This window comes from Glycine soja, chromosome 14, assembly GCF_004193775.1.
Source record: "Glycine soja cultivar W05 chromosome 14, ASM419377v2, whole genome shotgun sequence".
Classification (NCBI taxonomy): domain Eukaryota; kingdom Viridiplantae; phylum Streptophyta; class Magnoliopsida; order Fabales; family Fabaceae; genus Glycine; species Glycine soja.
The window spans coordinates 171107-197498 of record NC_041015.1 but is presented as its reverse complement, the minus strand read 5'-3'; the positions used below and the strand labels follow the sequence as shown (position 1 = coordinate 197498).

Below are 26392 nucleotides of genomic sequence, written 5' to 3'. Positions count from 1 at the left end.
TTTGTCTCCCATCTTACACCACTAATAACACAGGAAACTGAAAGCCCCTTTGAAACTTAAAGCTTTAGGCACTAAAGTAAATTAATACCGAATCTTCAAATTGAAAAGTGAACTGCCCTCAACAAATAATGAAGCTCCCTTGAGGGCTCACATAATGGAACCAAACCAAAACAGCTCTGACACCAACAAGTGAATTTAAGATCTTGATAGAAATCGGAGAGATCATTGAGAGGATATAATTTGAGAGAAGCAAGATCCATGAGAAACACAAAGAAATTTTGATCAAGAATAATAGTCATCTGAAGTACAATGAAGACGAGAAAACAAAATTTAAAGAAAATACTATGGACTGTCAAAAACCAGTGGCAACCTAAGATGAACCTAAGTCTCCATACTTGAACAAACAACATGATAGCAAACGAGAATATTTACAATGATCAACTAGTAAATCCAAATTCGAAAATATAAACTCTCCATGTCATAAACCAACTATTGCAAAACCTAAAGTTATTAGATGAAAACGTGAAAATTTTATATTACATCTCTAATATGCCTACTTATGCAAGAACCTTTAGGGATTGAAGTGTACACATGCAGAGGCTCACCTACCTTTAGCTGAAATTTAACTATTTATTAGAGGAATTACGGCAGCATGGAACCTCTACATCACTCAATCATAGATGATCAGATACCATGTCATGAACCAATTATCCCAAAATTTTAAGTTATTAGGTGAAGACATTTGGTTGTTTTATATTACATCTCTAACACCCCACCACAAACTAGAGAGTTGGGACTGGTTTTGTATTGTTGGTAGGGAAGTGGATTCAAGAGGCTCAAACAGTGAATATTATAAGCATATATTCACCTTGTGATATTCAAAGTAAACGAGTATTATGGGAGTCTATCAAACAATTGAAAACCCAGAGCCAAGGTGGATTATGGTGCATATTGGGGGATTTCAATAGCATTAGAAATTCTACAGAGAGATTTGGTGCATGCCACAGGGGCTTAGAGGATTACGGGTCTAGAGAATTCAATGAATGGATTAAAGAACTGGAGGTTGAGGAAGCGCCATGGGTGGGTAGCAAGTTTACATGGGTAAGACCAAACGGATCAGCAAGGAACAAGTTAGATAGATTCCTGTTATCTCCAGAATGGCTTTCCAAATGGCCTGGATCAGCTCAATACACATTGTAGAGGAACTTCTCTGACCATTGCCCGATATTGCTCCGCTCCAAAAGTATTGATTGGGGCCCTAAACCTTTCAGAATCATGGATTGTTGGTTATTTGACACCTCGTTCAAGAAAACTGTTGAAGAGAGCTGGACATCCAACCAACAAAGTGGGTGGGGAGGGTATGTCCTAAAAGAAAAAATAAAAGCACTCAAGAACAGGCTCAACGTGTGGAATAGAGAGCAATTTGGGGATACTTTTAAGAAATATATGAAGATTCAGGAAGATTTAAATAAGATGGAAGAGGCCACAGTTGACAGACAGTTATCCCATCCGGAGATGATGATCAGGAAGCAGCTTCAGGAGGAATTATGGGTGACAGCTCGATCACATGAGTCGTTACTAAGACAAAAGGCGAGATCCAGATGGATCAAAGAAGGTGACTGCAACTCTAGATATTTTCATCTGATGATCAATGCTTTTTTTTTTATCAGCAAAAATAATTATGTATATTAATCTGAGTACCAGGGGTACAACTGTTACAATTAAAGACATCAGACATATGGTTCCATTATCAAACTTGATGTAGTCTTGATATGGACCAATGTCTGGATACAAAATGAATCTCTTTTCCATTGCCAATCTATAGTGCTTTCCACATCTAATAAACAAATCCTGATCTAAGATTACTCGACCAATGATTAAAATCTATGACAAAGTCCTTCTCAAAACACCTAAGCCATGTCCAAAGTAGGAAAGATGCATCATCCATGATCCTGTTCCCGTTGAATGTTTCATCGGAGAATATAATTTTGTTCCGATGTTGCCATATTGACCATGTCAAAGTTAGCCACCAACACTTCCACCTTTTGATGATCAATGCTAGTAGAAGAAATAATTGCCTGAAAGGGTTGTTGATTGATGGGGCCTGGACGGAGGAGCCGGCAACAATCAAAGAGGCAGTTAGGTTGTTCTTTGAGCAACGGTTTCAAGAAACTGTGATTGAGAGACCTACATTGGATGGATTAAGCTTCCAGACCATTGATAGTCACCAAAATGATACTTTGGTGGGGCATTTTCAGGAGGAGGAGGTAAAAAGGGCTGTATGGGATTGTGGGAGTGATAAGAGTCCAGGGCCAGATGGATTAACCTTCAAATTCATCAAGCAATTCTGACATATCATCAAGTCCGATGTCCTGCGCTTCTTGGATGAATTCTATGTCAATGGATTAACCTTCAAATGCATCTTTCGTAGCCCTGATCCCCAAGGTATCGAATCCTCAAACACTGAGCGACTACAGACCTATCTCATTGACAGGTTGCACATATAAGATAGTTGCGAAGATACTGGCGAATAGATTGAAGAAGTTATGCCTTTTATCATACATGAAAGGCAATCAGCATTCATACAAGGCAGGCACATGCTACATAGCATGATGATTGCAAATGAGGTGATTGACGAAGCCAAAAGAGGCCAAAAACCGTACTTGATGTTCAAAATGGATTACGAGAAGGCGTATGACTCTGTTTGCTGGGAATTCCTGATTTATATGTTGAAAAGAATGGGTTTCTATTCTAAATGGATCCAGTGGATGGAGGGGTGCCTAAAATCAGCATCTGTTTCAGTTCTGGTGAATGGTAGCCCTTCAGCACAGTTCTTGCCTCAAAGAGGGCTCAAACAAGGAGACCCATTATCACCTCTCCTCTTTAATATAGTAGCAGAGGCCCTCAGTGGCATTATGTCACAAGCGCTCGAGAAGGGGTTGTTTAGGGGATTCTTATGTGGCAAAAACAAGGTGGAAGTTAGCCTGCTCCAGTATGCGGATGACACAATCTTTTTTGGAGAAGCATCAATGGATAATGTGAGAGCTATCAAAGCAATGTTGAGGGCTTTCGAACTTGTATCGGGCCTCAAAATCAACTTTGCTAAAAGCGGTTTTGGTGCTTTTGGGCTGTCGGATTTGTGGAAAAAGATGCAGTTGAATACCTCAATTGTAGCTTGTTGACGTTCCCTTTCACATACATTGGTGTTCCTATTGGAGCAAATCCGAGATTATATCAGACATGGGATCCTATCATAACTAAGTGTGAGAGAAAGTTAGCGAAATGGAAGCAACGACACTTGTCTTTTGGGGGGAGAGTGACTTTCATAAAGTTAGTGCTAACGTCCATTCCTATTTATTTTTTCTCTTTTTTCAGGGTACCTAATAAGTTGGTGGACAAGCTAGTGAGGCTATAGAGAAGGTTCCTATGGGGAGGTGATCAAGAGCAAAACAAAATAGCTTGGGTTAAATGGGAAACTGTCTGCTTGCCAAAGGAAGATGGGGGTCTGGGAGTCAAAGACATTAATTCTTTTAATCTGTCATTGTTAGGCAAATGGAAATGGAGCCTATTTCAGAGCCAAGGGGAGTTGTGGGCTAGGGTACTGGAATCAAAATATGAGGGTAGGAGGGGTTTAAGCGAAGTAACTAGAGGGAAGGGTGAATCGGTATGGTGGAGGGATCTAAAGATCGTGTTTAATCATCCGCAACATGGAGCGATAATGAACACTACAACATTATGGAGGGTTGGATGTGGGGACAAGTTTAAATTCTGGGAGGACAGATGGATGGGGGGGAGAGGATTCGTTACTTGCAAGATACCCTAGGCTGTATAGTATTTCTACTCAGCACACCAAAGTATACAGCATATGGAGGCCTTCAAAGATGCAGGTTGAGAATGGGATTTTAGGTGGAGAAGACCACTGTTTGATAACGAAATAGATATAGCGGTTTCATTCCTATCGGATGTTGCATGCCACCCAATTCAGCCTCAGAAAGGTGATCAGTGGGAGTGGAAGGCAGACCCGAGTGAGCAATACACGGCCAAATCTGCCTATTATGTGTTTCGGGGGGAAATATCTGAACAGCAACAGGATGGAGCATTTGAGGAGCTGTGGAAGCTTAAGTTTCCGTCTAAAATTGTTATATTTGCATGGAGGCTAATCAGAGATAGACTACCAACTAGAGCGAACTTGCGGAGGCGACAGATAGAGGTTGGAGATTCAAGATGCCTATTCTACAGAGCTGAGGAGGAGAGCGCAGGTCATCTATTCTTTCAGTGCAGCAAGATAATTCCAGTAAGGTGGGAGTCCTTGTCTTGGGTGAACTTGTCGGGTGTCTTTCCAAATCATCCAAGGCAACACTTTCTCCAACACATATATGGAATGACAGAGGGAATGAGGTCTAGTAGATGGAAATGATGGTGGTTGGCACTGACATAGACCATTTGGAAGCACAGAAATGATATTATCTTCTCAAATGGTACATTCAATGCCAACAGAATCCTAGATGATGTAGTTTTCTTATTATGACATGGCTCACAAATTTGGAGAAGGATTTCAACACTCACTACAATTACTGGTCTTCCAACATTAGAGCAGGGTTTCTCAATAGAGCAGGATAGAACATTAGAGCAAATTTCTGTAATAACCTAAACTATACCTCAGATTCTCGTTCAATGAAAACCATATGTCTTGGGACCAAATCTGGATAGTAATATGTATTTCCAGTACCTCTGGTACTCAATTAATATATGATATTATGTTTGCTGATAAAAAAAAAATAACACCCCACCACAATGATAACAAATGTCAAAACATGCAAACCGTTTCCTCGTCAACTCTGAGCTTTTGCATTTGTTATTATTAATGTTGGGAATAGGAGCATTAAATGATTATTATTCTTCCATGTAGCTTTTTTTTTTTTTGCTCAGCTCCATGTAGCTTAGTTATTGCATTTAGCTTAGTTGAATTATCTTAGGAAGTAGTTCTCTTGATAATAGTAGTTATTTATTATCTTGTAATCACAATTATTATAAATAGATCACTCTGCTAAGTAAAATTCAGAATTAATGGTCTACACTTCAACTCTGCTGTGTAGTTTAGATGCTTGGGAGCATTAGTTAAGAACATTAACATCAAGTACAATTTATCACGTATTGGCACTTATATTATGCATGTATGTTTTGACTTTTGAATATACACAAACAATTTGGTATCACAGGGTACACTAGATGGGATCATGGGAAAAAGACAATTGAAAGCTTCAAGGAAAATAACATACCTTGGACGAGAGGAACAAAGAAGACGGATGAGGTGGTCTATCTCCCAAGGTCACCGATATATAAGCAAACATTACAATATAGCTCACCTAATAATATGTTGGAGAAGACATTTATTGTATATTCCAATAAAGCACATCTTTATGAAGTCACAACCAAACTAATCAGTCATTAGCTTACACACAACACAAATCATGTTTTCACATTCAGTTGAAAGAAACAGAAATTTCTTACAAGTATTGTTATGACATCTGCAGTGCTTTCTCTCTTTAGTTCTTCCTCAATTGAACTTTCAGTTGAAAATGACAAGGTAAGATTGCTAGATTGCACCATTGGCAGCAATTCCTCCTTCCAAATGTAAAATTGGATCAAAATACGTATGGATAAGGAATGAGAAGAAAAGACAGATAGTATAAAGTACCTTTAGCATTCAGCTAGCATATCTGTAATATCATGCAATGTGCAAAAGTACACCCACTCAAAAAAATAAGTATATTATATAGCCACTTGTACTAGGACAATATAATCAATTTAACTCAAACCTACTTATGAGTAGGTATCTGAAAAATGCACTCATGCACTTTTCCTTATTTCAAAAGTTGACAGTGGATGGATCAACATTTACTTTATACCAATATATTGCCTACAGGCTACAGCCAGATTTAGAGCCATGCATATCAGTAACAAATAAACAAATCTGTATTCAGAAACATACTTCACTAGAACATGCTAGGGTAACAAACACGGAGACCCCAGGTTTTTCTTTCCTAGAGTCATCTAACAATCAAAATCTAACACTATAAGTATAGGTAGGAGTATACTTACTCGGTCTATTTTTCTTTTTGCTTAAACTGATCTGTAAAGGCTAAACAACAGTTAGTAGTTAGTCTATAGTTAGTTAGTTATCTGTTAGGACAGCTGTCACTAACTAACTCAGGTTAGTTATGTCAATGGAATTGATTAGAAGAATATTAGTTATTAATTGGCACAAATTGCAGAATATCTGTTATTATTGCACCAAAGATGACAACCAATTTTCTTTCATTAATGAAGAAAACAACAGCACCATAAGGATTTATAGAGAGATGTCAAAAATAAAATGAAGATTTTGTGCATATAAGCTACACAAGAATTAATAACTGTAATAAATATATTTAGTAGTCATACCTTAGCCAACTGGATGAATGCTTTTTCCCAAGCTATTGCCTTCCCATTCTCATCTCCGACTTTTGTAATTGCATTATTGACAGGGTACGTGATAACAAATGCAGAAGCCTAGAATAGGTGAATCAGCATAGCAGTAACCCATAAAAAGAAATCTATGCTAAAATTCAAGATTCTTACCTCAGAATAATTATTTCCAGAAAACCCTCCCAAGGCAGTAGTTGGCTCAAGGGGAGCCTTGAATGCACTAAAGCATGTTTCAGTAGAAGTGTAATGCTGAAAATGATAAAATAAAATAATAAGATTTAAGTCTTATTAAACACAAGCTATGAGATAAATTCAACATAATCTATAAGAAGTAATTATGTATAGAAGCATCAACAGAGCATTCTACATTCAATGCATGACACACTACAGCTACACTATTTACAAAGAAAAAAGAAATGAAAAAGCAGGTATTCCTTCCATACCTATGCAAATATTTCAACTTGAATTAGTATGCTTATTGGAATTTAGTGTTTCTTAACACATTAATCTTTTTGTTTTACAATATTTGTCTGCTCATAAAGTAAAACTGTTTTAAATTAAACTCATTTGAATAACAAAACTAAGGTAATCCATAATCAGATTACAGAAGTTTACCTGAAAACAATACTCAGCATGCTCAACACCTCCGTAGTTGTCATAATTGTCAGGGTCCATTTGAAAATACTATTAGAATAAAATAAAGACAAAAAAGGAAATCAAATGAAGGCTTCTGAGTATGCCAAAAAAAAAAGAATAGTAAATTGATATAGAACTGAATAAGAAAAGCCAACTGGTTGTACAACTTACAGATAATAGAAGCCAAATAATTAATTATTCGCAATACACAATTCAAAAGTACTACAGGAATAATTTGGAAATTAGTGGGTTGGACCTGCAAAATGCTTTGAGAGGCACAGTCGTCGCCTAAAGGCTTCAAGCAAATGTCACTCAGTGATACTAACAAACCAGAATAATTTGCACGAATTCCATCAACCTGTTGGAATATTGAAATGTAAACATATTTTTTAATAAAGAAGGCCCCACTAAGCATACAACAGCTCCATTTAAATTCTAGTAAGTAAAAAAAACTGAAAATCAAAACACCTTTTCCTGTATTTCGAAAAGCAATTCAATATTTTCTTCTGTTATGATACTTGGCGGTTTGCCATGCTTAGATTCAGGGATTGTCGCTATTATGAGCTGAAATATACACAAAAAATATTTTAAAACGTGATTTATTTCAGATAAAATAATAGCAGGAAATAAGAAGGCAACATAACAAAAACATTAAAAAGGAAACTATGGTTGACTTCATATTCATTGCAAAGTACATGTTTGGATGGAAAGGGAAAACTTTCTTGGAAATTGGAAGACATTGACAAGAATGGGGCACTAAAAATTGCATCAGCATCAATATCAACATAATAATAAAATCAAAATGTCTTATTTGATAAATAACCAAAACATATCTATTGAGATTTGCTGAGATATTTATCTCATTCATACCATGAGTATACTCTGTTATGTCTCTGTAAGTTAACTCTACTAGTTAGAGGTAACCCTTAGTTAGCCAATACAGCTGTGTACAGCTGTCAGTTGGTTAGTACATTGTCAGCAACTGTCACTAGTAAGTTAGGATCTCTGTGCCTATACATATCTTAGTGTAAACAGAGACTCTTTGACCAATTGTAATTTCTCCTTTGATATCAATAATATCAGTTTATCAAGATGGTATCAGAGCACTTGAATTATCACAAAGCACCATAGGAGTGAGGTGTGGGACTGCAAGCTCACCAAGAAGAGTCTGAATCCACAAAATGTCAGCTGTAGCAGCTGCAAGGCTTCTGTACTCAGCCTCAGTGCATCTTAGGAAGTAGTGGTATCTTAATTGCTCCCTTGTAAATAGTCTTTGGCATTAATCATCATTGTAATACTCTTGAATGTAAATAGATCATTTTTCTGTGTGGAAAATACATTCAAGCATCTCTCTTATCTTTAAGGAGGTTTCATTGGATCAAAAAGTCAGAAATTTGGCTTCTATTTGGCATAAAGCACATGGTCTTTTTAAGGGAGGGGAGATCTCCCTTGCAGATATGTTCAGGGATTAGGTAGCTTTGCTTCATTGAGGATTCCTTATTTTTCAAACTAATTTTGTTCTCTCTATCTTAATATATTTCTTCCTTTATTTATTTATTTTGTAGGGGGGGGAAGAGGTGGTAAAGGCCAAACATGCAAATGAGCAGGCATGCTAGATAACTCATTTACATAAGACGGAGCCTAGATTTCAGTAAGTAGATCACACACATGGAATTACGAGACCAGAAAGAAAAGTAAAATAAATTACAAGCAAACTGAAACCTGTTCAATTCTGTAGAATGGAGCAAGGTGGCTATCAAAAAACTCTTTCTCTTCAGCTGCCTTACTCCCAGGACCAACCCATAACTGCAACACAAAGAAGACAGCAAAGCCGATATTCTTCAACTTCAAGAAGAAAATTAGCATTATGAGCATATATATATTCCTTTTAAAACTTATCGCAGTTTAAGTACTAGAAAATATTTTGTTGTGTGGTGGAGAGGGAGGATTAAAGAAGAAATATTATTAAAGGGGCAGTGCGAGCAAGATACCCATTTAGAGAATAAATGCCCTCCAACAAGAAAACAAACACAAAAACCATTCCACAGAAAAACCATGATCATATATCTTAAATTTAGAATATTAAGAATTCTCTAAAATTCAGGAATTAAGGCCCAGAAATTGTCTGGTATGTATCTATCCAGAAAGCTCAACAAGACAGAAAGGTAGTTTCCATAAGAATGAACCCTTGGACAGTATTTTTTTGTTTAAAAGCACTTATTCGGTACCATAAGCCTTTATGAAAATATTTTTCTTGACATTATTTATAAGTATAGGTTCACAGTGTAAAACAATTTTAATTTGCTTGAGCTATTATGCAAAATGTGCTTAACATTTGATCATATGTTCCAACAGCTCATCCAAACATGTCTAAGGGTAGATAAAAAAAACAAAGTAACAGCACAAAAAGGATAAGGTAGATATTATTTGATAGCCAGGAAGGAGATTAAAAAAAATTGCATGTAGAAGTTACAGAAGCAAATCCAAATTGCACAATGTGGAGATACTAAAGATGAAAATACGGTACCTTCTCAGGCCGGGTCTCCACCTCAAAACGAAGCAGACCCAAACAAAGCAAAACGACAATTGTCAATGAGGAACAAAGAACAATTGTGGGTTTTCTAGTGGCCCACCTTCCATATGTCCTGAATGCATAAACAAAATCAAAGATTATGTAATTGTAAACCTAGCAAGAACTGCTAGAGCCACTGACCTGTAAAAGCTGGACAGGCACCCTTGAACAAAAGAAAATTGCACCACATTCTGCCCTTGAGGATCTATCTGTTGCACCTTTTATTTGTCAATACAAAGCCAACAATATCATAATGAGTAATAACTAAAACTGCTCATTATACATGGGAAATAAATCATTTAACTCTAACACATCTTAATGTAGAATTGAAAGAGGCAAATTGAGAAACAAGATTCCGGGAATTAAATCAGGTCCCACAGCTAAACAAGAAGAAAACACAACGAAGTTGTATTACAGATGCCTTATGCAAATCATTTTACATACCATGTATAAACAGTGTTTCCTAGAACTCCAAGATCTTCGATGAATTTCTTATTCAATAGAAAATAGCTCCCTAGTCCCTACTTTACTTATGTTAGATGCTAAGAAATTTAGACATAGTATTCAAGGGTAGCAGTCCAGTGCACTTAAAATACTGAAATACAAAATATGGTTCAACAACCACTACTACACATACAATACCAGCTATTAAAAAACAGACTCTCCTCAAATTATCTTCAGGTTTAAGCAGGAATGGATTTTGGAAAACAAGGTTTTCTTTTGTTTTTTGGGGGGAGGGGTTCAAAAGAGTTCGTTATGAGAGAAAATTTGTACGGAGATGGAGAATCAGATATCACCCTATAGCAAGGGGGGTGATTGATAAAAAAAAAAAAAATAGCATAGAAGAGTTAGCAGTCCCTTTGCATAATAATACAAAGAAACTCCTTCAAAAGACTGGTGAGGTGAAACCTGAAAAAATGCTATAAAAAAAAGGAGCCTGTAACAGGAGAAAAAAATGAAGAAAGAATACATTAAGTAAAATTAAGGAATTTCACTCCAACTAAAAGCAGCATACACCAGGCAAAAAAGCACATTTCCTAAGCAATTTATTCTGCTTTGCAACCCTCACCCCATGTATGAAAAGATGACTATTTATTATAAAAACACTTTCTTCAAACAGTCACCCCATGTATGAAAAGATGACTATTTATTATAAAAACACTTTCTTCAAACAGAGAACACAAAGAACTTCAATCTGCAAAGCTGCTTCACAATGTATGAAAAGATGACTATTTATTATAAAAAATAAACCACATAATATAAATGTTAATGGAAAGGGCCTTATGTATTTGGTGATTTGGAATATCATTTATTTAAGAGAATAAATAAAGGTTCCCTATTATTGCGAAAAACCCAAGTCCCACAATGACTAGAGATAAGGCAAAGATAGAATATATAAGTGAGGAGCAACCCTCACCCCATGAGCTAGCTTTTGGGGTAGAGTTAGGCCTAACCCACATTCTAAGACCTATACTTAGTGTTAATTGATAGACATTTGATCTCTATGAGATAGTTGGTTCATTACATAGTATTAAAGTCTATATGACCAAGTAGTCTAGAGTTCGGCCCTTGCAGCTCCCATTCTTTTAAATAAATAAGTTGAAATTAAGCACAAGACAAGTGAACCTGAACATTATCTGTGTTTCAAGCCAAAAGAGCTCTTGCATGAATTGATATGCACAGATTATTTAAGTATAAAATCAGTCATTTGACTTCACCAAACAATTAGCTTTTGGGACAGCGGGTTTCCACAATTATAATAATAACAAGAAGAAATGAAATCTTCCTTCTGAATGCCAAAACGATGGGTCAATACAAAACAAGCTTTTAAACATACCTCTGCAGGATGAGTTCCATCCTTTTGGAGGTTAGCAAAACTACTCCCTTCATCAACCATATCATCCAATAATGGTTCCACACCAGATCCAAGTCTCCTCCTTCCTCTTGTCCTTTGCAGCAATGCCCACCCAAACAACACGAAAACCAATACAATGTACAAAATGGCCATTGAAAAATCTACACATCTGACCTGTAGGTATCATTATACGAAAACCAGTTTCACAACATGTATCAAAAGATGAAAGACAGTTTTTCAGTAGAAAACCAATTGTTCCACTGGATTATGATTCAAAAGGCATTACTTTTAAGAAAGAAAAAGACAGAATTTATTCAGTCATAAAGCAAATGAAAATTAATTATAAAGAAAAAAGCAGCCTCTATTGTTTCAACCTTTAGAGATCCAATTCTAATGGAGCAGGGATCTTTTCTGGGTGGAGAAGGTTCTGAACCCGAGCAAACAGGTGATGAAGGACAATCACCACAAGAGCAGCCCAGCGAAGTGTCATTACATGAATATACAGACGCATTCATAAGTTTCATAGGAGAAGAGTCAAGAATGGTTGTCTTAAAAAGTATAGAATACGGAGAACCAGGAAAACCAGGAGGAACTTTCTGACCAAGAAATGCAAACCACTCTGGCAATGATAATCAGAAAACACATTAGCAGATGAAGAGCAAGTATAATACATGCAGATAAAGAGAAAAAGAAATATTCTAATGATATGAAAAACATTAGCAGCTACTTAGTACCAAAATAGGAACAAGAAAAAGTATGTCTGCAGCAACTCAGGAGGATCTTTTGTATTTTTTTTATGGCTAAACATGTATATCTGCAATCTACCTCAGAACTACAAACATGACATACAAGGAGTAAACTAACATTAAATTAACTCCCCATTTTCCCTTTTATTGTTGTGCAAAACTCAAGATCCATCCCCAAATTATAGAAAAACATGCACAATGAACATATCGATACTCAATACAAGAAGGGGTGAATCGTTCTAATTGAAAAGGTAAGATCACTTGATAACAGAGTTCATATATTTCATACAATAAATCCACCCATGTTATAATGAATCACCTTTAAAATTGCTAGCTCCAGCCCCAACAAAATCTATGGCCCTTGTATTCATTGTCCCAAACTTTACATCCTTACATGATTCATATAGACCTTCTCCAAAAGTTTCAGTTATGTAATAATCAATGCCATCCACAGTCATATTACCATTAACCTGAAATGAACATAATATGGTCAATATCAAATTATAATTTCAAGTCTAGAGTGAATTTATAAGACAAAATCACATGAAAAAAACTGATTTTTCTATCTATATAATAAAACAAGTATTTCCTATAATATAATAGGTCATAATGTCATATGCTCCTTAAAACATTACCTGCCTATTTTTCACCTGTCATTTTAACCATTGATATATTTTTGTACAGTTGATTCAACGATTGAGTTCTTGTTGGGTTTCTAACAGAAATTATTACTGCTTGATTTGGAGTCACTGATTTTCTTTCCAAACCACCTCATTCATTTGCTTTGTTTGCTTCGGGAGGTAGCACCAGGTAAGTTGTCCTCTTTCACAAAAATTATTTGGGTGGGGCAACGTGATGTTGCCTATTAATAATGCAATTTGTTTTTATTTTTCCCCCTCTATTCACCAATTTGTCATTACATTTATCACAAAAGTATAGAATACTGGACCTTATATGAACAAGAAAGCTACTTGGACTTGATTAAAAAGAAGGAAAATGACACCAGCAGCACAATGGCAAATTATTACTATAGTTACAAGTCAGCCATTTTGGTACATATTATAAGGAACAAGGCAACCATGGGAGTGCACAAGTCAACGTACTAGTTATTTATAAAATTGTGAGCTAAGTTTCATTTTTCCCAATAAGTCTACATAAAACACTAACATGATTATGGGTGCAAAACATCCCAGGGGGGTTATAAGGCTTTGGGCTTTCCAACTTCAACAGCTAGCTTTTGTGGTGTGGTTCTCCCAAGGTTTTTATCATAAACATATAACATTAACAAATAACAACACAAAAAGCATCAAATCATTACATTCTTCTAAACTTTTTTAATGAGGAAAGATTGATTAGTTATTGGAGCAATGAGGCATGATTAAGAAACTATAACTAAACATATGCAGTTTACCAATACCAAGCTAAGCAATATTGCAAGTTCACTAAAATCATATCATATTTCACACCTGAATTAGCATTTAGCCTAATAACTGAAGTTTTCATTTATGATTTCATTAATAGATACCATTATTTAGCTACTTTATTATTGTATTTTTTTCATTTTAAACATCTACCAGTGGAGGGGAACCTACTGTCATAAGAAAAGAATAAGCTTGCAATGAGGATAAGAGCCTACCTATGGATTAATTTTTTTTTATCGGCTCTAGAGACAATATATTATTTTCACTTTATTTCTCTTTATCATAAACTCGGAAGCATCCACTACATAATTTGCAATGAAGCTAAATATACATAAAATAGTTGCATTAATGGTGTGTTTGGTTGTGAGGAAAGAAAGGGAGGGAATGGAATAGAGAGGAAATATTTGAATTGAAGTTGTTTGGTAGGTAAGAAATATAAGGCATGGAACCCACATTGAAATTCAAAAATTTCCACACAATTTCACACAACCAAAAACATATGCACCCTCCATTTCCACACAATTCTCTTCCTTTCTTCTCTTTTCCATGGTATCCAAACAAGGGGTAAAGGGAGCACTGATCGGGTGAACAACTGGAAACTTTACTCCCCAAATCGTTCAGTATTATAGACTTCCTGGAACTCCAAAAACAGCATCTCCAAACCATAAAAACTAACAAACAGGGTAACATGCAGCTAAAAGAAAACAAATGCCAAAGTTGTACAGTTACTTTAAAAAGATATATATAAACCTAGAAGCACAGAAAACACTCATGTGACCATAAAAGAGCCACCCAAAAACTTAAAAGTAAAAAAAAAAAAAGTTACTAACAAACAAGTTCAGAGAAGGAAATGCCTGACCTCAGAAATAGAAGTCACGTTGATGAATAAACTCTGATTAGGAGAGCAAGAAAGTTCACAAAAAAGATTTAGAAAATTCCTCAAGCATGCTGGACAGCCCACTAGAATTGGTACAGCCTGCAAGATACAAAGTTTATGTTACTGCATAATAAAAACAGAAATAAACAAAATTCTGATTAGGATCGTTAGGTCAATATGTCATCATGTCAATGAGGTGATTAATGAGAGTAGTAAAAGAAAATTCATAAAATAGCCAGTACAACATAAACTGTATATATTCTCCCTCATCTCCTCTATACTAGTGCTGCATATTAGATAAGTTTTTGGGATACCCCCGGCCAAGAAAAAGATAAAGCAATTTATCATAAGCTAGAAATGGTTAAGAGCGAGCTAATGCAACAGACAACAACCAAAATCACCGAGTTAAAAAACTTGCCTGTTGAACCTGGACTCTTAGTGTGTCAAACTGATCCGCAGTGCAACAAACATTTCCAGTTATGGTGGGGCACAAACTTTGAATTTTGGCAGACAGTAGGTCATCAGGCTGGAGTTAGAAGATTATAGTTAAATGAAGATGGTGCGGCATTAATTAATTAAGTAAAAAAAGAGATGAATGAATTACCTTGACAGAAGGGGAACCATATGGGCAATTGAGAGCCTTGCCATCACTGCTTTGACCGCATATATCATACATTGCGCAGTATTCTTCAGAATGCTTAGCCCTAAAGAGAAATGATTAGTGGGTCGGAAAAAAGAATCTGAATGTAAATTTAGCCGTACGTACCTAAAGGTTTCATGTTGTGAGGTAGCAGGCGAAGAAGAGAGTAGGAATACCTACATCAAGATGGACAGTGGAGGTGAGTGATAGCCCAAGTTCAAGTCAAACAACCGATCAACAGGGTAAGATTAAGAGAAAGGAGAGGAATCAGTTCTTGCCTGTAATAGAAAAGCAACGGAGAAGATGATATCCATAGCAACGCGGATCAGATGATGAATGATGACACTGCTACACTACTTCATTCCTCAACTCAATGCTTGCGTCTTCCTCTTTAGACGGAACCTACAAGGCCAGTTATTAAACCTTTTATTCCTTTTTTTCATTTTCCCACGGATATTTTTCTCTTACGTCATTGGTTCCTGAATTTCTATATTCTGTCATATTAATTCCTGAATTTAACATTTTCCCACGGATATTTTTCCATTTCCAGTTTTAACGACTAAGCTAATTGTTTGGTATTTTCTCTTAAAACAATTAATTTTGAGATAATTACATCTTACCCTTTTATAACTTATTTTTCCTGTTCTTTTTATTCTTATTTCTCATTCTTATTCCTATCACATTCACACATTCCTCTACTTTTTTTTCCTCTCAGTCTCATTCCTCTAAGTACCCAAATTTGGACATTAATATTATTCTTGATTTCTTGTTTTCGTGACATGGTCCTATGGAGCATTAAATATAGATACTCCCAACTAAAGTTTATATCTTGGTTGGAAGTTATTTTATAATATATATATATATATAGTCAAAATATATTTTTGGGGACAATTAATTGGAATATTTGACAAATCATTTGATACATTTGTTAAACTTTTACTGAGTAATTAATCTCTATTATTTTATTGAATAAATCCTACTAAACCTGATTTAATTTTCTTAAAATTTCTATGTAAAGATCATCTAATTAAAAAAAATGAGTAAATACATTGTTTACTACTTTATATTGCTATCCAATTACAAACCACTTTATAAAATAAAATTATTTATTTACTAAAATATAATTATTTTATCATAACTTCCTTAATAGTGAAATAATAATTTTTAATTATTTGATTGCACAAATTTTTACACTAAAAATATATAAAATTTAAACTCTTAAAAATCTCTAACAATACTCTAATGATAGAATTTAATTTATATGCATTCATACAATAAAAATTTTATTCCATCAACTAATAAAAAATTATTAATAATATAATTAAAAAACTTATCATACATACATGATATATAATTATCATCAAATAGTGAAAATTAATTGATATAAAATTATTTTAATTTAATAATAATCGTTCAACTCGAATAAGATTATTTTAGATAAAAGAATAATTTTAATCTTAAATAATAAAAAAATTACATTCAAGAACACAAATAAGTGCTCCAGCACTTATTTCAAAATATCTATTTTTGAATGTATATATTTCAAAATATCTATTTCTGAATGTACCTGTTTCAAAATATCTATTTCTGAATGTAATTTTTACATTCTATAATAATAGTTATTTCGAAATAGGGTGATATTCCTTTTCCTTTTTACCCGAATGGACGTTTCATCTGCGCACACCACCCTCAACCTCTAATTCATCATGACCTCGCAAACTCCCAAGGGAAAACCTCAACAACATCATTTCACTTCAAGCCTCTTCTCAGCCCCGTTGCTTCTCCACCGCACTCGCGCCACTCCTTTTCTGTGCGCTCCTCCAAGAAGGACTACAGCCACAGCCAAGTTGTAGAAGCAAATCAACATTATTGAAGAAGAAGGGATTCTTCAAGGGGATGGTCGCCACAACAGACTTTCTCGTCGGTGCTAGTTTCTTGCGTTCGTTGTTGGGTGAGTCACGGTAGTAAATAGTGTTAGCGTCTGGAACGGCATTGGCATCAGAAATCATGCTACCGAGCCAAAGGCGGCGGTGGAGGGATCGATTGTGTAGATTTAGGGGTGAGACATGTGGGAGAAGGGAGTACTGAGACTCATACTCATTAAAGGTAATTTTTTCCATACAATTAATATGGGGAGTGCAAGAAACAAATGCCAGATAAATATATACTAACTTTGAATATGACTAGACTTGTATCCATGTATATATAAAAATCGGGACCAAGGCCCAGAAAGACTACACAGGAACTAGTCTAGGGGTAGCAACTTCATCAGCTTGCAACTATTGACTTTAAAAAGTTGAATGTTGCTGAAACATCATAAAATCCCCATTCATGTCATGTGTACTATAGCCAATGCATCAGCACAATAGTTTTCCTCTCTCTATGAACATGATAAACAATAACTTGAAAGAAGGAAAACGTTGAAGCATTGATGCTTCAGATCATGCTCCAACCAATGGCACAACCATCCTTGAAATTTGGCTTATCCAAGTTGACTAAACTAAGAGCACCTTCAATTCCTTGTAAATCTTTCATTCATTTTATCCATACAAAACGTAATAATTCCGTTTTTGACACTTATCATTTAAGGCTTGGGCATCCTTCTAATAAAGTATTTGATCAAAGTTTGTATGACTTTTATGTGAAATACAATGTTAATAAATAAAGCTTCTCTCACTTGGCAAAGCAATCTAAACCTCCTTCTGGCCTAGCACCACATTCATTAGTCATGCTTTTGCTCTAGTGCATTATCTTCATTGCCTGGACACGGTTATTTCCTTGCTGTTGTTGATGATTATACACGACAAACTTGGCTATTTCTAATGAAATTAAAATCTGAAGCGCGAAAACAAATGCATAATTTTGTTGTGTTCACCAATATAGTTTCTGGACTCTTCTTTCTTTCACTAGTTTATATATACGTAAACAATTACATTGTATCTAGATAGACTCGACAAATTTAATGCAAACACTTCCCTGATAATGTTGTACTATAGAGACCTCTCCATTTGTTTAGCAGAACACAAATAATAATTTACACTTTACCATACTAATACATGACTTACCCGTACAAATCTGTGAGTCCAAGAAATACATAATGAACAACAGGCAAACTCTTCAACGGAGAGACAAATAACACAACCAACCAACGGGATTAGTTTTCTTAAGAGAAACTAATTACTACCGTCCTGACGTGGAGAACGATGGTGCACAGCCTGGTGACCTTGACGGCTGGCGGCATGAGTAGAACGGAATTTAGGCTCCACAGGTTTCTCATTGGCAGCTTGAATTCGCTCCAAATTCTCCAAAACGTCCTTCATTGATGGCCGGTGTTTGGGCTCAGATGCAAGACATTTCATAGAAAGCTGAGTTATACAGAATGCAGCTTTGGATGGAAATTTTCCTTCTAATCGAGAATCCATAATGCCCTTCAATTTTCTTCTGTCAAGCAGGTAGGGTTTCTTCTAATCGAGATTGAATTAACAAAAATATAAATCCTAGAAATAATTGAAACTGAAAACCAAACCAACATTAGGGTGCAGATGTCCAAAGATTTGGTTGAGATTGATGGGTGTCCCTTCCCATTTTCAGAAAGAATACTAACTGTGGTAGTTCCATCTTCTGTATTTTTCCACTGTTTGGGTTATTAAGAAAAGAAGGGTCTTACTCAACAGTACACACTAATACTTCCAAATAAAACAAAATTACCCACTTTAATTCAATTTTGGGACTAAAAAATCTCCGTACCAAAGCAACCAGTCTTCCAGTAAACTAACTGACCATGGGTGCAGCTGTAGCACCAAGACCACATGAGCTAGGACCTGTTTCGATAAAACTTCTCATTAAGAATTTGTAGGGAAAGAAAAACTGATAAAATGAATTAAGCTTTTCCCACAATTTTGTACATCCCAATAAAAATCTTTCTTCTTTTAGTTCCTTAACCAATGCCAGGGCACTGGTTAGCATTTGTCTTTAAAGAATTATCATGTTGAAACTTGAATTCCTTCTTTCCTTGAAGCAGGAGCAAACATACTATCTTCGATTCAATTATGTGTGTGTAAGTTCTAGGACAAACATAAAGATAATCTCATAAACCTAAACTAGCATACTTCAAATTTTAATATTTAAATCATACCCATATTTATCACAACAAATAAGATGCACCAACAATAAGATATTAACAATGACAAGTCAACAAAAATAGTGAATATTTCTATCATCTTGGAATCATTTTATTTTCCATCAAATTAGATCAATAATAACCTGCCATTCATTTTCTAAGTAGTTTAAATGGAATTTAACATTTTAAGAACACCATCATCCATTTTGATGTTACACCATGCATCATCAAATTAGATCAATAATAACCTGCCATTCATTTTGATGTTACCAATAAATACCATGAAAGAAAAAAAAAACCCAACAAAGTTCTTATTGTTTGATGTCATAATAAGACTTTTTTTATATAATAATGAGACTATTAATAAAATATCTTTATTAATTAATCTTAACAAATAAATTTAACTATACACAGCATTCAGACATGACAGATGTTCATTTGATTCTAAACCTTATCTTATTCCGGAAAGTAAGATTTTTTTGTGAGATCTTAAATGGGTAAAATCGAAGCTATGTTTATCTTTCGTTGGTCCAGCTTTTATGACTGGGTCAATCATTTGTCATGTTATTTAATATAATTATCATTTACAAACAATAACAACCGATTCCCAACACCAAAAAAACAGAAGTTAGCATTACATATTTTAGGTTGTTATAGCTGATGCACCCACCACATGTAGTTCTACAATGTATAAAGCGACTTCTTATTATTCAATAATCATTCACATACGAGGTCTGAAATAAATATTTTTCATTTTTCTATTAAATTACCAAAATATCCCGAGAAAATTATGCAATACCCAAAACTAAAGACTTCCGACGACTCTGATGGCGTGTCCGGAAATTTTCTGAATCCCTAAATTTTCTCCTCCTGCCAGGGCGCGTATCGACGACGATGCTCTCCTCCAAACCCCCGCGCCGGAAAGTGGTTCCGGCGAACGGCGATGACTCCGCCGACAAACTCGACCAGCTCCTTCTCTCCTCCGCCATTTGCAACAACGAGGACCTAGGTCCGTTCATCCGCAAGACCTTCGCCTCCGGCAAGCCGGAGACCCTCCACCACCACCTTCGCCACTTCGCGAGGTCGAAAGAGTCGGAGATCGAAGAGGTGTGCAAGGCTCACTACCAGGACTTCATCCTCGCCGTCGACGACCTCCGATCTCTCCTCTCCGACGTCGATTCGCTCAAGTCCTCCCTCTCCGACTCCAACTCGCGCCTCCAGCACGTCGCGTGCCCGCTCCTCTCCTCGCTCGACGCCTTCGTCGAGACGCGCAACGTCTCCAAGAATGTCAACCTCGCCATCGACTCCGTCCGCACGTGCGTGAAGCTCATGGAGGTCTGCACACGCGCGAACCGCCACCTCGCCGACGACAACTTCTACATGGCGCTCAAGTGCGTCGACGCGATCGAGCGCGAGTACTTGGACCAAACGGCGTCGTCCACGCTGAGGCGGATGCTGGAGAAGAAGATTCCGGAGATTCGGTCCTACATCGAGAGGAAGGTGAACAAGGAGTTCGGTGACTGGTTGGTGGAGATCCGTGTCGTGAGTCGCAATTTAGGTCAATTGGCGATAGGTCAAGCCTCGGCAGCAAGGCAGAGAGAAGAGGATCTAAGAATTAAGCAGCGCCAAGCGGAGGAACAGAGTAGGCTCAGCGTGAGGGACTGTATCTATGCGTTGGAGGAAGAGGAAGAAGACGGAATCGTCGCCGGCGGGATCGGAGAAGACGGCGGTGGAGCCGCCGGGTTTGATTTGACTTCTCTGTATAGAGCATATCATATTCATCAGACTTTAGGGTTAGAGGATCGGTTTAAGCAGTATTATTTTGAGAACCGGAAGCTTCAGTTGACTTCGGACTTTCAGGTTTCGTCTATGACTCCTTTTCTGGAGTCGCATCAAACGTTCTTTGCGCAGATTGCAGGGTTCTTCGTGGTGGAGGATCGTGTGTTGAGGACCGGGGGTGGGTTGATTTCGAAAATGGAAGTTGAGAACCTTTGGGATATTGCTGTTAGTAAAATGTGTTCTGTCTTGGAGGATCAGTTCTCCAGAATGCAAACTGCTAATCATTTATTGCTTATTAAGGATTATGTGAGTCTGTTAGGAGTGACTCTGCGGAGATATGGGTACCCCATTGATGCGTTGCTTGATGTTTTGAGCAAACATAGGGATAAGTACCATGAGCTGCTTTTGTCTGACTGTAGGAAGCAGATTGCGGAGGCGGTTGTGGCTGATAAATTTGAGCAGATGTTGATGAAGAAGGAGTATGAGTATTCCATGCATGTGCTTTCTTTCCAGATACAGACCTCAGATATCATACCAGCTTTTCCCTATGTGGCGCCATTTTCATCCACTGTGCCGGATTGTTGTCGCATTGTGCGGTCTTTCATTGAGGATTCTGTGAGTTTCATGTCGTATGGCGGGCAGCTTGAGTTCTATGAAGTTGTCAAGAAATACTTAGATAGGCTTTTGAGTGAGGTTTTGGACGAAGCTTTAGTGAAGCTTATCAATACTTCGATAAATGGGGTTTCCCAGGCAATGCAAATGGCAGCGAATATGGTTGTCTTGGAGCGTGCTTGTGATTTTTTCTTTCGCCATGCTGCACAACTTTCAGGTGTTCCCTTGAGAATGGTGGAGAGAAGCAGAAGGCAGTTCCCTCTTAGAAAAGCCCGTGATGCTGCAGAAGACATGCTCTCTGGGCTACTCAAAGCCAAGGTTGATGGATTCATGACATTGATCGAAAATGTAAATTGGATGTGTGACGAGGCACCTCAGAGTGGAAATGAATATGTAAACGAGGTCATAATTTATTTGGAAATTTTGGTTTCAACTGCTCAACAGATATTGCCATCTCAAGTCCTTAAGAGAGTTTTACAGGAGGTTTTTGCTCACATATCGGAGAAGATAGTTGGGACTTTAGTTAGTGATTCTGTTAAGAGGTTTAATGTGAATGCTATTAATGGAATTGAAGTAGACATCCGGCTCTTAGAGTCATTTTCTGATAATCAGGCTTCCCTTTTCTCTGATGGGGATGTTGATGTTCTGAAAGCATCACTTGCCAGCTCAAAACAACTGATTAATTTGCTGTTAAGCAATCATCCGGAGAATTTCTTGAATCCAGTGATCAGGGAGAGGAGCTACAATACTTTGGACCACAAGAAAGTGGTGATTGTTTCAGAAAAGTTGAGGGATCCTTCCGATCGGCTCTTTGGAACCTTTGGTAGTCGTGGGGCCAGGCAGAATCCAAAAAGGAAATCACTGGATACATTGATAAAAAGACTTAGGGATGTTAGCTGATTAAGCTTAGAGCTGTATGTAAGGCACTTCCTCTTGTTTTAATTTTTTTGTTTTGTCTCTAGTTCCATTTTGATTATGAATTATTTAATACTGAGTTGTTGATAAAATTATTTGGTTTAGGCCAGGCTATCACTGTCTTCCAAATGCATTTTAAGATTTTCCACCATATTTGTTTGAAATGTATAATTCTTATGCTCTTGTTTTTTGGATTTGATTTAAATACTTTCATATCATTTTATTGTGTCTGTTATGAACTGTGTTCCTCCTGTTTGTTAAAATGTCTTTAATGTGTAACATGATGCTTGCTTTTCCTGAGTAGCTGCTGGTGATCATTCAACTTTCATGTATCTAGGTCCAGAAGGCTAGAACTCCAGTTAAATTACCTCAGATTTTTCGAAATATCATAATCATTTTCTTGACATTTGTGTCCTTGTTAATCAGCCTTAGCCCTGTATTGTACATCATTGTTTGGCTGTAAACCTTTTTTATCAGAAAAATGAAAATTTTATCATGTTCTAACCTATTGCTTCTTGAAATTTGATAAATAATAGATGAGGGTTGAGATTATTAAAGGGACATTGATCCACACTCAGAGCTTTATAAAACATGATTGATAGCCTTAATCCTTGGGTTGTGAAATTGAAATGAAGTTACTTTTTCAATCCTTTTGTAACGATGGTAGGTTTTTACTCAGGATCGTATGAAGGTCTATAAAAGACACCAATTTTGAAAATAAACCGATAAACCCAACGCACAATATAAATATTATATAGAAATCCTTGAGCTAAATTGAATTAGAGAAGCTCTTGAGCTGTTGAACAAAATCAATCCCAAACCAATCGAAACCCAATTTGCGATTGATGTTGTGATGTGATGCAAACAGAAATTGTTTAACTATTAATTAAACCATTGCATATAGTATTGAAAATTAGCTGCACAAGACCCAGTTGAATATACAGGACACCAAATTGCAAGCTGAGCCATATTGAAGTATGCAGCTCACGAAATTGCAGCATACACTTATTGCACACGAGGGGGCAGCTGTTTTAATATTTTCTCTGTTGTCTTGTCTTTGTTGTTGAGTTAGTTGCACTCCCGTGTCTGTGCTGTGTTCAAAGCTATTTTTAAACAGAGTGGCACTTCTACTGACTTTGATTTACCATCTGTCTTTTCAGTATGTGTTCAACTGCGTAATTTATAAAGAAATTAAAAATGATAGATTTTGATATAAATGTCTACAGTTAAGATTGAATTAGATATATAAAATCTAATGACAATATATTATTTGAAATTGGCTAAAATTATAAATTGTGTCAAAATAGACCCTATCGAATAAATATTAAAACTTGAGTTGATATAGCCAAGTACAGGTTGGCCATACCATACTTCTGGATGGTTGGTATTTAAATGATACTATAAACCATCAATTTTATCATTAAAGTATTGTTCTCTCTCCTAAATAATCCCTAAAGTAAAAATAAATAAATATATACGATAAGTAATTCTTTAAGTATTAGAAATTATGCTCCTTAGTTTCTTGATTATTGAGAAATCCTTAAGATTAGTCCCTCAATATTAGTAAAATTAACAATTTAGAGATTAAATTGGTGGATATTTCATACTTTAAAGATCACTTTTATGATTTTATTACTTTAAGGACTATTTTGGAAAAAAGATAATACTCACGGCACCAAATTGATGATTTATTCAAAAATATATATCAAACGGCTGTGAGGGCATTTCCCTATTAATTCACCGTAAGTATCTTACTTTCTCCATGAGACGAAGTTGAATTGGTAAGTTTCTTTTTAGTAGCAATTCTTCGTCTAGAGTTTATCTAGAAAAAGAGACATCTATAATCTTAGAAGAACCCTTTTTCCCCTTTTAAACGAAAAAAATCGAAATTTGTTGTTCAATTTTCGTTTTGCTAGTATTTTTTTTTTTAATAAGCTAAGGTGGGTTAGAAATCAGAAATGTTGGTGATCCCAACTAGGATGACATTCCAGCAAAATTGATTAACAAAGCCCACAGGCAAAAGTATTTGAATCTTTAAAATTTGGATAGAACCCTTCTTAGAGGTAACACACACACACACACAATATGAACAATCCCCGTCTTAAAATCTTTTAACAAATTACGACATTTTTATTCAAAATCTCTTCTATCATTAAAATATTATTTCATATCTCAAATAAACTTTTGGTTCGACCTTTTTCCAGTCTACTTCAAATCTTCAATTGAACACTGTATACACTTCAGGAAATCAAGCACTAGAAAGTTATATTCACTCGGTAGTCGGTACTAGTGCTTAACAAGCTAAGCTTCTAATGGTTGAAAAAAAACAAGGCCGTTGCTTCCAGCACCCAAAACTTGTTGAATGCTGCTAGGTGTACCCAGCATTTTTGTTGGTGCATCCAACAAAAATTCTAAATGCCAAAAATGCCCCTGAGTTTTTTTTCCTTATAAAAGCTTCTTTTTTTTCCTGCGCTTCACAGCTATCATTTTTGTTCGTTGTTTTTCTCTGTTTTTGTGGTTTTCGTACGTCATTATCTCGGGTTCGTTGTGAACGGTTAGGTGTGGTGAAGGTGAAGGTGCGTTGCGGTGGTCGGCGACGGCAAACGAGGTACGCAGAAGGTGATTGTTGTGTCGCGGACGTATGGATCAACTTGATCTGTAAGAGACTTATTTTTAGTATTTGATGTTTTTTGAATTAGTTTCTTTTTTTCTTTTAAATTACTAACTTTTTTGTATGGTCATTTTTTGTTTGAGTTGGTTAGATGGACGAAGATGAGTGGATGTATGAAATAATGTCTGAATGAGCGGATATGGATTATGAAAATGCAAAAGCATGTGGTTTGAATGAACCACATGTTGATTGTTCGGATGCATTCAATACTTCTCAGGTTATAATGTTAATGTTTGTCACAAATTTAATAAAATGAATACTGGTAGAAAACTTAAATTATGTGGATTGCTTTGTAGGTGTTTGAGTGTCGAGAGGATGTTTTGCGGTGGACTCGATCCATGGCTCATGAAAATGGATTTGTGACAGTGATTTTAAGGTCAGACACAAACACAGGTAGTAGAGGAAGGACTATGTTTGTGTTAATTGGTTGTGAAAGGAGTGACGAGTATAGGTGTAGGAAAAAAGAATTTATCAAAAGAAATACTAGGACTAGGAAATGTAGGTGTCCCTTCAAGCTTCGTTGCAAGCCCGTGGTTGGAGGAGAAGGCTGAATGGTGAAGTTGATTTGTGGAGTGCATAATCATGAATTGGCCAAGTCATTAGTTGGACATCCATATGCGGGGCGATTGACTAAAGCTGAAAAAACACTTATTGTTAATATGACGAAGCCCATGGTGAAGCCAAGAAACATTCTGCTAACTCTGAAGGAACACAATGTCAATAGTTGTACGACCATTAAACAGATATACAATGCAAGAAGTGCATTCCATTCTTCCATAAGAGGAAGCGATCTTGAAATGCAACATCTGATGAAGCTTCTTGAACGTGATCAGTATATTCATTGGCACATAATAAAGGATGAAGACGTGGTTCGTGATATGTTTTGGTGTCACCCCAATGTATTGAAGTTAGTCAACGCATGTAATTTGGTATTTTTGATAGACATCACCTACAAAACAAATCGGTACAGACTTCCACTGCTCGATTTTGTTGGGGTGACACCGACTAGGATGACATTCTCTGTTGGTTTTGCATATCTGGAGGGTGAACGTGTTAATAATTTGGTATGGGCTTTACAAC

At 36.2% G+C, this 26392-nt stretch overlaps 2 protein-coding genes across 3 annotated transcripts in view; one reads left to right on the top strand and one right to left on the bottom strand.

The window, feature by feature from the left end:
• LOC114385390 (NPC intracellular cholesterol transporter 1-like) overlaps positions 1-15633 on the bottom strand; it is a 39759-nt gene extending 24126 nt beyond the window's left edge. For both annotated transcript variants that reach the window (XM_028345446.1, XM_028345447.1), the window contains exons 1-18: positions 15494-15633; positions 15342-15391; positions 15180-15279; positions 14994-15101; positions 14558-14674; positions 12597-12747; positions 11906-12150; positions 11514-11705; positions 9818-9894; positions 9632-9749; positions 8827-8910; positions 7573-7668; positions 7361-7462; positions 7084-7152; positions 6622-6717; positions 6445-6552; positions 5512-5625; positions 5280-5366 (exon numbers count right to left, since the gene is read on the bottom strand). In XM_028345446.1, the coding sequence (XP_028201247.1) occupies positions 5280-5366; positions 5512-5625; positions 6445-6552; positions 6622-6717; positions 7084-7152; positions 7361-7462; positions 7573-7668; positions 8827-8910; positions 9632-9749; positions 9818-9894; positions 11514-11705; positions 11906-12150; positions 12597-12747; positions 14558-14674; positions 14994-15101; positions 15180-15279; positions 15342-15391; positions 15494-15529 (1950 nt within the window). In that variant the 5' untranslated portion in view covers positions 15530-15633. The remainder of the gene's footprint in view (positions 1-5279; positions 5367-5511; positions 5626-6444; positions 6553-6621; positions 6718-7083; positions 7153-7360; positions 7463-7572; positions 7669-8826; positions 8911-9631; positions 9750-9817; positions 9895-11513; positions 11706-11905; positions 12151-12596; positions 12748-14557; positions 14675-14993; positions 15102-15179; positions 15280-15341; positions 15392-15493) is intronic.
• A 4337-nt stretch (positions 15634-19970) lies between these two features.
• LOC114383753 (exocyst complex component SEC15B-like) lies at positions 19971-22859 on the top strand. The gene has a single exon (XM_028343484.1). The coding sequence runs from the start codon at positions 20230-20232 to the stop codon at positions 22624-22626; it is 2397 nt and encodes a 798-aa protein (XP_028199285.1). The 5' UTR covers positions 19971-20229; the 3' UTR covers positions 22627-22859.
• Positions 22860-26392: the final 3533 nt, after the last annotated feature.